At 41.2% G+C, this 12,975-nt stretch overlaps 1 protein-coding gene across 1 annotated transcript; it reads left to right on the top strand.

Annotated features, from left to right (window-relative positions):
• Positions 1-314: 314 nt before the first annotated feature.
• On the top strand, positions 315-4,409 carry LOC104433167 (fructose-bisphosphate aldolase 3, chloroplastic). The gene is made up of 6 exons (XM_010045831.3): positions 315-724; positions 1,873-2,142; positions 2,238-2,347; positions 2,551-2,641; positions 3,033-3,302; positions 3,696-4,409. Exons 1-6 carry the CDS (start codon positions 557-559, stop codon positions 3,972-3,974), a joined length of 1,188 nt encoding a protein of 395 aa, XP_010044133.2. The 5' UTR covers positions 315-556; the 3' UTR covers positions 3,975-4,409.
• Positions 4,410-12,975: the final 8,566 nt, after the last annotated feature.

The following is a 12,975-nucleotide window of genomic DNA, read 5'->3' as shown; positions in this document are numbered from 1 at the left end:
TCATAAAAACTACACAAGTTGAGCCGGGTCCCGCTAAAAGGGCCCAAAGACACTGTCGAGCGGGCTTGAACGAGGGTCTTCAATTACGAAACCTTGCTTAAACGGGGCGAGTCCGGCTCACCCGGCCCGCATAATCGAATTGCAAATTGCAATTCCCCAGGGCAGGCGGGTCACTTCCTGCCGGGGGGAGGACGGGAGTTGAAGAACTAGTGAAAGGACAGGGATGGTTAGGTCGATGCTACTAGCTAGGCTCGGGCAGGTGAGAAGGGGGCAAATTCGCGACCAAGGCGGAGGAAGGCAGGAAAGAGAAAAAAACCAGAACAGCGACGACAGCGAACGTTTGGTAGGCTCCGCACGCGAGGCCGTCTTTTCTTTCACGGTCTGCGGACTTCACGAGAAGAACTGAAGCAAGTCCCCCATCTTCCCCCTTGCCCCCTTTATATTTTATAGGCACGTCTTCGTATTCCTCACCAACCTCCACTTCCTCCTCCTCCTCCTCCTCCTCCTTCTCCCTCTCGCTCGCTCGATCGGATTCCTCCGTGCGAAGAGAAGGGAAATGGCCTGCGCCAGCTTCGCCAAGCTCAACGCCACCTCCTCCAAGTGGATCGCCGGGCAGCAGTCCTTCGCCCCGCGCCCCCGGTCGTCCGCCGCCCGCTTCCCCGCCCGCCGCGTCTCCGCCCCGATCCGCGCCGCCGCTTACTCCGACGAGCTCGTCCAGACCGCCGTCAGTCCCTCCCTCCCTCGTTACAATCGGTTGTTTTTGTTTTGGGCAATTGATCAGTTGGTGCTCGCTGTTTGCATGCGGGTTTGGTGTGGGGTTTTGGGTTTGGGATCTCTGATTATGAGGTTTGAGGGCTCTGGGTAGCTCGATTGATCCTTTGTTGGGCGCTTGGATCTTGAATCTTGAATCTTGCTGGGTTTGATCGTTGACCGGTGGAGTGTTCCCGTGGGTCAATTATTGCTTGAAGTTCCATGGAGACAGAATTGACTTCTGTTGGGCCAGGAGAGATAGCTATCGATTGTCGATCTTTCGTTGGATTTATCTGCGTTCTTTTGTTTTGTCAGCTTTGTCTCAAATGAGTGGTCCACCTCCTTGGGTCCGCTCGTTTGCATTCGTAAAAAATAAAACTTGACCTACCATCAACTTCGTTCGTATCGGAGACGAGCCTTCCTGCCTAACCGTTACCGCGATCCCGAGGGAACTCTCCTCGTGATGGATAATGAAAACTAATGTTGCCGCCGGGCGTGCATATGGAATAAATGAACATAGCGTTCCTTGTTTTTCTTTCGTCTTTGGGACCCCAATTGGTGGAGACACTTTTTACATTTCATTTGACTCGTCCCTACTTTACCTCTTAATTCAGTTTATGCTGGATTTCTCCTACCAAAGTTACTTTGGCCCAAAACAGCCAACTCCGTGGGATGTTTCAAATTCCTTCTGTATTTCCCTCGAGGAGGTGTACCTCATAATTTTAAATTTCATAAGATTCTAATCCTAAGTGTCCTCTCATGTTATCCTATCTTGCACCTGTTGTTTTGGAATATGAGATTGAGTTTTGCTATCACTATTGTCTTCTGGCAATGCATAGCAGTTTCATATTTTTGTCATCTGATTATATTCTTATGTTGGATGAGTCGTAGTGCATTATGACAAGCCCAAACATTTTTCCCTTTATCTGATCTTGCAATAAATTGCAACTATTGTTGCTCTATGTAAGAGATAGAGCGAGACAGAGAGAGAGAGTTAAGTAATTCTTTCCCCAAGTTAAGAGTTGAAACATCATTTACTCCCAGTGGGATTTCATTTAAAGGAGATGTTTGTAAACATATTCTACCAGTCTGGTGAGCTTTTTCTTGGTTCATTATGCACAGAAATCCATTGCATCTCCTGGTCGTGGTATCCTTGCCATTGATGAGTCAAATGCAACATGTGGGAAAAGGTTAGCATCCATCGGGTTGGACAACACTGAGGTCAATCGTCAAGCTTATAGACAACTTCTGTTGACCACGCCTGGTCTGGGTGAATACATCTCTGGTGCCATTTTGTTTGAGGAGACACTTTACCAATCGACAACAGATGGGAAGAAATTTGTTGACTGCCTGCGTGAGGAGAAAATTGTTCCAGGCATTAAAGTTGACAAGGTTTGCTTTGAGCGGCCCTTCCTGAATGTCTATGCTTCAAATAGAAACTGTCGTTATCAATGTGCTTATCATCAGTACACTCTGTTTGTCCAAAGGGTTTGGTTCCTCTTCCTGGATCCAATAACGAATCCTGGTGCCAAGGCTTGGATGGATTGGCTTCAAGGTCCGCTGAATACTACAAGCAAGGTGCTCGTTTTGCCAAATGGTGAGTCAGCTTGTGCTCCAATTTGTTCATTAAGATGTTACTTTCGGCCTTTCTTTAATTTCTCTTTATGAAAAAAGAAGTCCAGAAAATATCTTATTACACGACATGTAACTAATCTGTTTGCCATTGCTGAATATGCCCCTTGCTATTTGAATGCTTTACACTTGTGCTCATTAACCTTCAATGCTTAAATTATTTTGCAGGAGGACAGTGGTTAGCATTCCTTGTGGTCCCTCTGCTCTTGCAGTAAAAGAAGCTGCGTGGGGACTTGCACGATATGCTGCCATCTCTCAGGTAACTCATCAACTTAAGACACCTCTGTTCTCATTTTACAAACTGTTTTTGGTGTAAGAACTAAATAAAGGACTTCTCAATGACTGTAACTTCTTGATCACTGTTTTTATATTGGAGCTGAAATTTGAACTGACTGACTGTTCGACAATATGTCCAATTTTATGCCTGCATGACTTGTCAGCTCGATTTGGTCCTTGAAAATGCTTCCTTTTTGGGTGATGCCTTCTACTTAAAAATAGAGTAAATACTATTTTAGATGATTATTTTACTTAAATTTTCTGATAGGCTGGAATTTTCCGATTCAGTAAACATCCGTCTTGAAGGTTGTAAATAGGATGCACTGCTTTCATATCTGGTGTCCCTTAGTTGTTATATATTGTCTAATGTGCAGGATAATGGCCTTGTGCCCATTGTTGAACCTGAGATTCTTCTTGATGGAGACCACCCTATTGAGAGGACTCTTGAAGTGGCAGAGAAGGTTTGGTCTGAGGTCTTTTTCTATTTGGCTGAGAACAATGTTTTGTTTGAGGGTATCCTGCTTAAACCCAGCATGGTAACTCCTGGAGCTGAGCATAAGGAGAAGGCTTCTCCTGAGACGATTGCCAAGTACACTCTTACAATGTTGAGAAGGAGAGTTCCACCTGCTGTTCCAGGAATCATGGTATGTTCATGTTAACATTTACACATCTTTGCAGCCTATTGTAGTACATATAAGCCTAACAATTTAGCAGGCTGGTCGCGTGTTGTCATGCATTCTTATTCTAATGTTTGATGGCTTTTCTTTTTTATTTTCCTTTTGCGGTACATGATGCATATGGTATGTTTCTGCTGAAATAGGCACCAATATATGAAACCGAGGGTAAGTTTGGGCATGTAGGTTTGACTACTATAGATATACTGATGTGGGAGGGATTCTTATGAATATATGATAGTAATCGCAGTTGTGTGGGAGGTTAGCATGATAGCAGGTAATTGCATAGTTATGATCAGAGAGCATCAATTTCAATAGAACCTATTAGATAATGGGCATTTTTTTTTTTCTCTTTGTTTCCAGTTTTTGTCAGGAGGACAATCTGAAGTCCAAGCCACCCAGAACCTTAACGCGATGAACCAGAGCCCCAACCCTTGGCATGTTTCCTTCTCATATGCACGAGCGCTGCAGAATACTGTGCTGAAGACATGGCAAGGAAGGCCAGAGAATGTTGAAGCCGCACAGAAGTCACTGTTGGTGCGTGCCAAGGCGAACTCATTGGCTCAACTTGGACAGTACTCTGCCGAGGGTGAAAGCGAGGAAGCAAAGAAAGGGATGTTCGTAAAAGGATACACATACTAAGCCCCCAAAATTCGGAGCAACTTCGGTACAATGGGACTGCAATTCGGTTGAAGTGTTTTGTGGTCTGTTTTTTCATCTATCGTTCTGTTAAATGAGGATTCGTGAGTGTTTCGGTTCCTTGGCTTGGATCCTTGCCTTATTGCCCTCATACTTCCAAATAATACCCGTGAGAAAGGAAATGGTTCCTGAACGGCATTAGGAGAGTGATGTGATAGTTAAACTAAGACATTAAGTGTATGGATCCTTAAAAAGGTTTAGAACGACTTGTTTTCTAAATGATTTTGTAAGCATTCATAGGATACTTTTTATATGCTGGATTTTTATGTGTGGACAGATACAATATGTCCTTCAATTTGGTCATTTCTATTGTCATGTTACCGTTGTCACGCAAGTTTTTAGCAAGAATAAACCGTGGTCCTCAATTTATGTTCCAAACTTCTTTTTTCACACTTTCTTAGTTCTTTTGAAGATAAGTATATATTTTTTCTTTGGTTAGTCTTACTGTACTCCTATTTTTTACTCTTACTCTTGACTATATTTTACTCTTACTCTTGACTATAGGGCGTGAGAGTCGAAATCCATACTTAAAGTAAATTATCCTTCCAACCTTATCTGAGATTCGAATCCCCACTTCTCCCTAGCTACTGGGGCAAACCCAATGTTCTTTTTTAATGGCCCGGTGATTCTTTTTAAAGATATTTATATGATCGTCTTTGTACTATTACATTGAGATGAAGTAAATACTACCCTTTGAAAACTAATTTTTTATATGCCAATAGAAAAAATCTAATTTTGTATAATTGAGTATCTAATTTTGAGAAAAGAGAGTGTGTAGGGGCAGCTGTCCCTTCCCCGTGTTTAGGACAAGTTAACACAATAGGCCCAAAGAAAGCCCACTATTCATAGCCTACCGGGGGATGGCCCGAACCCTTTTTGTCTTTTCATTATCTGATAGGTCCACTTAACTTGCTCAGTGTCTGCTACCATCCTACACCATGTATGTTCCACGGCAGATTTTGCTCCTCGTCGTTCATTAGGAGACAATATCTGGCACCAAAGGTTGTTTGTCTGAAGTCCAATCTTTGACTATAAATCTACAATTTTTGGGGCAATTCCTTTCATTCTCATTTGCCGGCTGAATTGTTTTGTAGTTGATCATTCTAGTAGTAATAAGCACGGTCATAGGTCGCCTCAGTTTCGAAGTGAATATAACTTTAAGCTCTAATTTCAATCATCTCAATTTCAGTTCTCACCATCATTCTGCTCGGAAGGATGAGATGTGGTTGTGGCTTCAGTTTGGACAATTACTAATCTATTTATCGGTAACAAAGCGATGACTTCATTTTGGACGTTTTTGAGAGCACACACGTGAAAATGGCGACCCCGGACAGATCATAGGCTGTCCATCAGCTGAAGTTTTTTGGCCAGAGATCACATGACTCAAAATCCAAGTCGTGAATTCTTAAATTATCTAATGTCAATCTCTAGAGACCACCTCTGTTGGAGGTGCCTCTGACTCTTAACCTTAGACTAGACTTTCTCGCGGCGTGTTTTGTCTTCTAAGGCAGCTTTTCAATTTTCATATATGTTCCCCGAATCTGACCTGACCAAACTCCAACACCACTATAATCAATACTATCATATAACATAAAAAAATTTAATATATCTTTTTGGGTATCTCAAATCTTTTTCTTTCTTCCAAATATAATGGAAACGGACAGTTACTAGCTTCAAATATGCCATCTAATCGGTCCAATCAATGGGTGGACCATGACAATTTGAGTAACTATTTACTTATTATAATCCTAATATGACAAGGCCCATTGATGTACGGGACCACATCGAATGCCACAAGAAAGTTTGTAACTTCTATGCGACTCGTGGTAAATTTATATTTGTGTTACCACGGCAGTGCTTAGAGTAACCAAAATTACGATTCACGTCTCATTTAATTAGGAAAAAAAATTAATTATTGTTATCTTCGAACGAAAGGATTAGTGTCAACGATATTGTCTTCATTGCCCCCACTGACTTCGAGGTCAAGATCTCTAAGCCCTCTTGTTATCGTGTCACGTTGTCATCAAACAGTTGGAATCTTGCTCACATGTGTCCTTCATATGCAAATGGTTATGCTAATATAATATGCATATATATATATATATATATATATATATATATATATCACTCTTGGCCACTAGAAATTATCCGATATTTGCTATGAAAAAGTATAGGAATAAAAGTGACGCTGATTCGAATATTCTTTCCTATTTAGCATGTCGCAGCAGATTCAATTTTGTTAAGAGCACAACCTTATATGAAGAAAATTTAAGGTTGCTTTCTCAGCTTGCCATTCTTGTCCTCTTAGAAACTTCCTTTATATGGATTAATACCACTAAAAAATTTCAAATTGGTAGATACTTATGACAAATCTATCTTCTGTTAAAGTCCGTTCATGACGAAAAATCAGATGTGACAAATACTTCATATGATCGATGTGTGATGTGAATTGAATATGTAAATTTGACATGGATGAGTCTCCTAAATGATATCATTTTGGGAATGTAGATTTGGAACAAATGAGCTGAGATTTGAAATCTTCTAAAATTGCCACTTTGCCATAAGAGCTGCCTTTCACGTTTAAAAAAATCTGCTGAATCTTTCGTTTTGCCCCAATTTGCCTTAGTATTTGGATAGATTTGCCTCCATACCGATTTGATATTTTTTTCATAACGCAAAAATCAACTCCGGTATATATGGCACAGATGTACTGATTTGGAACTTTTTGACGAAAATCAATTTAAATAAATATGGCACAAATGTATCAAGTTGAGAATTTTGCCGGTGTTAATGTTAACCATTTTCTTTTATCTTCACTCACAGTGGTAACAATTGAAACGTACTTATTAACATGGATAAATGACAATTCTAATCTAGGGATATATATATAAAATAAAATAAAAATCAACACCCAAATATCCAGAGTTTTGAGTCAAACGAAAAAAAAAAGAACATGAAATTTTACTTGAGATCCGAATAATTTTCCTATTTATTACTGCGCAAATACAAAGACATGGACAATGGACACCACAAGTTTTTCTGAGGAAATTGAGTAATTAGGATGGGGCAATGAGCGAGCGTAACGCGTCGAGCCGGAAAAAAACGGTGCGTTTCGGGAAGAAGACCCATTAAACCATGTGGAGATGCGGTTTCGTCGTCGAGCTGTAGCCTGTTCCTGTAGGGCTGCCGGGGTGTCGGGCCATGGCTGGGATTCGCCATTTTTCAAGCATTTATAGATTGGCTGGAAATATGAAAATAAGACTTATATCATGTTCCTAATTATTTTATGCAGTTCTTTTCTTTTTCTTTTTTCTTTTTTTTAATAAAAGAAAAGGGGATTCTATGTCACCTTTCTCTCTATTATTTCATGCAATGAAAAAAATTACAGATTCCAAGAAAAAAAATCTTGAAAAGATATGGTAGCATGATTAATTGATAGCGAGATAAGTGAAGTTGACAAGCACGTTTGATTTGAGAGAGACGGATTAAGGGTGCGTTTGAAAATGCTTTCGCTTTTAAGATTTTGTAATGAGTAAAAGATCCTTGACTTGAAATTACTTTTATCGTACTAATTCGTTTGGCAACGGATATTTAATCACTTAACTATAATGGCAACTTTAAAGTGGAGAGACAAAGAGTTACGAAAGAAGCTTTAAGGGAAATTGAGAACAAATGCCAAACAAAGATGGCGGTCCTACTACCAGATCTGGCTCTCCTAAAGTTGCACGAGACCCTGCTTTCGCAACTTAATGTCAATGCCACCACATCTCTCTCTCTCTCTCTCTAGTGCAGACACCTCAATCCCATAAGCTTATGTTACCACAACATGTCCGTCGACTTCGTAGGCATAGTTGGCAACGGTAGCCGCGAGCATCAGCTAACCAGCTAACTCTCCCTCCTTTTTGTACTATGGTGGCTTGGGTATGTTAGGACTACAGGGGACGAAATCGGAAGAATAATTAGCTTGCCAGGGTAAGATAGGGACCCAAGGATTCATTAGAGCCCTCGCGTAGCATTTCGAAAATGTTTCAAAGTCAAAGTTGGTGGGCACTTGCTTTGTTTTGAGCTTTGCCAAGGCAAGTTTTTGGCTTAAAGTACCTCAGAAAAATGATCTAGACGTTTGACAAGGTTTGGTGAAACGTACCTAATTCCGGCGCCCAAAAGTTTTGATACTATATAACCTAAAATGTGTTTAATACCCCAAAAAGGAAATTTTCAAAAAGAAGTCAAACAGTTCAGCTGGACATTTAGGCCTGATTTAGTGGGCACGCAGTCCGGTTGACAAATCCTCCTTATAAACCGGAGGGCAATAACCGACCAAAAAAAACCGGAAGGTAATGGCTCTGCTCACCACTATAAACCCATGTGAAGATGAAAACGATGATGTCAAATTAGGGAAATGGGGTGGGACATGGACGTTGGAAACTACACACGATGCGGAGCAAGTGGAGCGAGTGTCAGAACGACAATGCATTTGTTTGGAAGGTTTCGTTTGTTTTCCCCCGATCATGTACATATGTTTTGAATTTCTTCTTTGTTTATGTTTGCATTTGTGGGTAGAGATTGCTAGGGTTTTGGAACATGACCCCCCCACGCATGTTTGATGCTCTTTCTCCTCTTTCGACCGGCATCAGGGCATGCAAGATTGGATTGCGATCGTTGTTCGCATATGAGGACATTGATTATGTTACCATATCTGTCAGTCCCCCCCACCTTCCTTCTCTTTTCCTCTCTCCTTCTCCAGCTGGAGAAATCATATGTACTCATCTCCAATTGGACAAATAGTTTTTTCAAATGTATAGTAAGAGCTGTAGGTGTTTTCCGTCAGATTATGCTGTAGGACTTTTGAGAGCAGTACATATGAGAGAGAGAGAGAAATAACTCTACTCCTGAGCCAGGTTAGTTTAGCCCAGTATGTCTCATTTCGAAAATACTTTTCACCTCGGCTAACGTTTATTTTGTAAAAAACCTGATATTCCAGGAATATGTTTTTTAAAAATTCATTTTCCGAGAATATGATAATAGTTTTTGGTATTTAACCGAAATATGTAAATGAACTAGAAATCATTTTTCATTATTTAGAAAGGAAAATTTTATTTTCTTTTTCTAATAAACGTGTACTATTCATATGATGTAAGACAAAATTTCTAGGACAAAAATTTATTTCTTTAAATTGATTTCTCAATTTCGAAACAAAAATTTTAGCTTCTGATTTCTTCTTCAAATCTATTTTTGGAATATAAATCTTTTCCAGAAATAGAAAAATCAAATTGTGTTACCAAATGAATTTCTGTTCCAAACATATTCCAGGAAACAGAGAAATAGAGAAATAGAAATTTTATCATGCATGCCCTCAATTGCTCGGATCTCAATTGCATGAGTGAGTGTTTCATGGGCCCAACCACCGAAAATCTAAGACATTGAGGACTAGGCTCGTCCTTGATGGACTTGGGATCAAGTGCCGGTGACTTGGGCATAGGACTCAAGTACCTAGGCATGAACACCAAGGTTCAAATCTAGCCTTGAGGAACTTGAGCCCAAGCCTTTGTGGAACCAGATTTGAGCCAATGACTTGGGTGTGGAAGTTGGGTACTCAAGCATGGGCATCGAGGTCTCAGGCATGGTTGCAAGGGCCTTTGGCATGGGCAATGGGGACTTGAGCTTGACCTTTGTGGACAGTGACTTGGGCATAGGAGCAAGTGCATGGGACACTTGTTGAGGACGTGAGTATGGGCATCGAGGACTTGGGCCTAGTCTCGATGGACTCAAGCTCTGGGGCCGGTGACTTGCATGTGTAGAGCCGGGTACCTAGGTATACCGTCAAGGACCTAAGCACGGATACCGAGGTCTCGAGCCCGACCTTCATGGACTAAGGCTTTGCCTCTATGAACTCGAACCCATGCACCAATGAGTTGGGCACCAGAGTCGGGTACTTGGGCATGGTTGCTAGAGACTCGATCAGGGCACCGACGTCTCTAGCTTGACTTGTGTGGACTTGGGCCTGAGCACTGATGATTCGAGAGTGATAGTTGAATACCTAGACATTTCTATCGAGGACTTGGGCACGGGCACCGGAGTCCCATGCCTCTATGGACCTAAGTTTGGCCTTAATGGACTTAAGCATTGAATTAGGACTCAAGTGCCACTGACTTGGTGTGGGAGCCAAACATAGTCGTCAAGGATCCAAGCACCCAGCATGGGTGTCTCAGGCTCGACCTCCATGGACTCGAGTCCAAGTGCTAGTGACATGAGCATAGAAGAATAGTAACTAGGGTCTTGGGCTCGGCTATAAGGGATTTGGGGCAAGCCTTTGTAGTTCGAGCTTGGTAGCCATGGAATTGATCCTAATTTCAATGGACTTGGGACTATGGCCACATTTGGTTCGAGCTTTTCCAAAGGGCTTTGAGGAAAATATTATGTATTTGACAATCATTTTTTGAAGTCCCTTAGCCAAATGTTAGCATTGGGAATATAGAAAGCCCAAAAGAGGTCCAATTTGTTTTGGGTTTTCAATATTTTGGAAATACAAGTCCACCTTCTATTGTTGACCCATTGACCTTAACTTTTTCCTCCAAGTGTTCATCTTCTCATACTTGCTGAAGGCTGGCCAACCACCGACAAGGCTCCCTGAGGTTAGGTGAGCCCAAATCTAGCCGCCGGCGAGGCTGCCTGAGGTCGTGTGACCTCAAGCAGTGACTCTTGGGCCTCGCCGATGGCTAGATTTGGGTTCGCGCAACCTCAAACGGCATCACCTGGGTTGTGTGGACCCAAGCGACGCTTCCTAAGATTGCGTGACCTTAGGCGATGCTTGTCTTGGATGTGCAAACCTAAATCTGTCTGCTAGCAAGGCCCAGGCGACAGCATTGCCTGAGGTTGTGCAACCTCAAGCAGCCTAGCCGATGGCTAGATCTAGGTTTAATTGACCTCAGGGAGCCTCACCGGTGGCCAAGGTGGTGGTCGTTGGTCGGCAGCAGAGTTTCATCAGACTTGATTTTAATTTTTTTAAAAATAATAATAAAAGCCCTTTGCAAATGTAGGGTTTACCAAACAATATTTACGCCAAAGTCACTTTCCAATGCACTTTAAATTATAATTCACCAAACACTGAAGCATTTTGAAAAACTTTTTATCTCAAATGTATTTGCATTTTCCCAACGACATTTCTTAATAGCCGAACCAAACGGGCCCTATTAAGCAGGGTGGCTAGAGACCTGTGCATAAGTTTTGGGGTCTTGAGCATGGTTGTTGTGGACTTGAGCACAGGCAACAATGTCTCGAATTTGGTGTTGTGGACTTTGGCCTTTGTGCCAAAAACTTGATGAAAGAGTTAGGTCCTCGAGCACAAGCACCAAAGTGTCGGGCTGGGCAAGAGTTGGGTACTCGAGCATGGTAGTTAGGGACCCAGCCATGAGAATCAATGTTCTAGCCTCGGCTTTTGTGAACCCAAGCTCGGTCTCTAGAGTCGGGCTTGCTACCAAGGACCCTAGCACAAGCGTCGGGATACTAATACATAAGGACCAAGTTCTTTGATTCAAGTGCCAATATTTAATCATATTTTGAAAAATGATATTTGAATTTTGAAAGAGAAAACCATTTTTCTTAATTTAAGCATAGGTTTTCCATTGATTATGAAATTACTTTTTGTTAACTTAATTTCTTAAGTGCTCTAAATGTCAGAAATGATGAAATAGTTTTTGAGAAAACTTTTCTCGCAGAACAAACGAAGCCTTAATTAATTAAGAAAGTCAATTTCCACCTTTTATAACGTGGCGATTTGCTTGAACAAAAATAGATTTAAGCTTCGCCATTCATTTTCCATGTACCAAACACAAAAATTCAAACAAAACTCTCTTCCGGAAAAAGCGATCTAGTCTGCCATCATTACTTTTAGAGTGGAATTTCAAGCCTATTCTGTAAAAGATTAAGATGTTTACGATATTATGTGTTATGTTTTGAAGTTTAACATAATCGAAGAAATTCAAAGAATATGAATGAGCTCTTGTCGTTGCTTGAAGTTTATGTTCGTACTTGAAGGAGAATCTCGAGATGTGATAAGCCCGATCATCGTCCAAACCTACTTTTAATTCAAATCAGCTTTTTAGAAGTCAAAAGGTGCACACGATCCAAATCTTTAGGCAATCTTGACCAACCTCATTCTCGCTAACAACGCTTATAGTGGCTAAACTATACTTAATGTGTAATTTTTATTCAATACGATCCTGGAATTATCACTAAATATTCAATATAGTCCATTTTATCCAATATGATCTTTGAATTAGTAAAAATCAAGTTATACAAAAAGAACATGTATGAAAAAATCGAAATCATTATCACGTATTCTTATATCATATCGACCCATCATTCTAATAGGAACCATCTAATTTTTTAAAATAGTTTTAAGGTTCATGTCGGTAGAATTAAAAGTCCAAATATGATATTACACGGTAAGGCAAAACTTAAGAATAATAACTGTCCCATTGAGATAATGCATGCAATTATTCGATCCTCGGAACAAAAGGCTATAGCTATTTAGGATTCCTTTGTGCGAGCACACGAGAAAAGAAAAAGGTTGACAAGACAAAAAGCGGTTCTCGTATTGGAAAGCCCTTTTGTGAGCTGTACCCAGAGAAAAGGAGATGCCGACCCTAGTGCAGCCGAAGGCGCAGGAGAAAAGAGAGAGGCCAAAAAAAAAAAAGAGAGGAAGGATTCGATCTCGACACGCAACAACCTCCAAGCGACATTCCCCCTTAGCTGGATCTACACCCCGCATTACATTTATTCCTGCGTCCAACGACCCTTGCCCCTCTCCATTTAATAACCCGTCTCCTACCCTCGCATCATCCTCTGCTGTTGTTCATGAGTTTGCTTTTATAATTCACAAAGATGATGCAGCAGCAGCAGCAGCAGCGGCAGCAAAACGTTGGGCCTTTTGCGCTCTGGGACG

Source organism: Eucalyptus grandis, chromosome 2, assembly GCF_016545825.1.
Source record: "Eucalyptus grandis isolate ANBG69807.140 chromosome 2, ASM1654582v1, whole genome shotgun sequence".
Classification (NCBI taxonomy): domain Eukaryota; kingdom Viridiplantae; phylum Streptophyta; class Magnoliopsida; order Myrtales; family Myrtaceae; genus Eucalyptus; species Eucalyptus grandis.
The sequence above is the reverse complement of the archived record's forward strand: the minus strand, read 5'-3'. Positions and strand labels throughout refer to the sequence as shown.